General features: G+C 53.8%; 1 protein-coding gene across 1 annotated transcript in view; it reads left to right on the top strand.

Annotated features, from left to right (window-relative positions):
• The first annotated feature begins 689 nt into the window (after positions 1-689).
• The window catches only part of Tnfrsf21 (TNF receptor superfamily member 21), a 69,777-nt gene continuing 69,425 nt past the window's right edge, over positions 690-1,041 (top strand). Inside the window, exon 1 of the mRNA XM_015487836.2 lies at positions 690-1,041. This exon is cut by the window's right edge and continues 167 nt beyond it. Within this exon, the coding sequence (XP_015343322.1) occupies positions 996-1,041 (46 nt within the window). The 5' untranslated portion in view covers positions 690-995.

Here is a 1,041-nt window from a genome sequence, read left to right as displayed (position 1 = left end):
ATCTAATTGAAAAATGTAAATCCTTTAACTAGGAAAATGCATCTGTCCACAAATTTCAATGAGTTTGATGCTGTGGAAGACCATCCCAGACCCAGTACTAATCACCCAGGGTCTGGAATTCTTGGTTTGGATTTCCTTAATGGCATTCCTTAGCCTAAATATTACCTGATATTAAAATCACTTGGGGGAACTTAAAAAAGAAATCTCAATGCCCAGGCCAGGCCACATCCTGTTCCAATTAAGTCAGAATCTCTGGAGATATTGATTATCCAGGAATCAACCCATAAATATTTTAAACTCCACCAGGTCCCAAAGCACAGCAGTTTGAGAACCAACACACCAGTCTCTTTGTCTTGCAGTGGATCTAAGTACTGTATGGTCGTTGGCTGTTTTAAATCATTGTGTCAAAAACAATAGAAAGCTCTCGGCTGGAGAAATAGTTTACTTAGAATTATCTTAGAAAAAAAGAAGTTAGATCAGAGGTGTGCATGACTTCGCAGGGCGTCCCCTGGCTCCACAAGCAAATACGATTTCTTCAGCGAACGCCAAGGGGCGCCATCTCCTTCCTCGCTGTACCTGGAACGCCTTTCCCTTTCCGACCGCACAAAGAGCCCGACCTCCTCCCGGGTGACATCACAAAGGGCTGGTTCCCCGCCCCTTCGGCGCCACCACGTGTGTCCCCGTGCTCAACCGCCACCCGACTCAGTCCCTTGCCGGCGGGTCTGGGCAGCGGAGGAGGGTATTTGGTAGTGGCTGGAGGCTTCGCTATGGGAAGTTGTCCCTTTGCTCTCTCTGGGCCAGCCCTCCTCCCTGGTTCTCCGCAGCCGCTGTCTGAGGAGAGCGCCGGGAGGCGCAGGCTGCAGCCGCGGCTGTTTTTCCCAGCCCGGGCGGCCGCGCCGCTCGGCAGGTGCTGAGCGCCTCCAGAGCTCCCTTGCCACCTCCCTCCCCTGCCCGGCTGCCTGGCTGCCGCAGTGCACATGGGGTGTTGGAGGTAGATGGGCTCCCGGCCCGGGAGGCGGCGGTGGATGCGGCGCTGGACAG

Source organism: Marmota marmota, unplaced genomic scaffold (genome assembly GCF_001458135.2).
Source record: "Marmota marmota marmota unplaced genomic scaffold, marMar, whole genome shotgun sequence".
Taxonomy (NCBI): domain Eukaryota; kingdom Metazoa; phylum Chordata; class Mammalia; order Rodentia; family Sciuridae; genus Marmota; species Marmota marmota.
The sequence above is the reverse complement of the archived record's forward strand: the minus strand, read 5'-3'. Positions and strand labels throughout refer to the sequence as shown.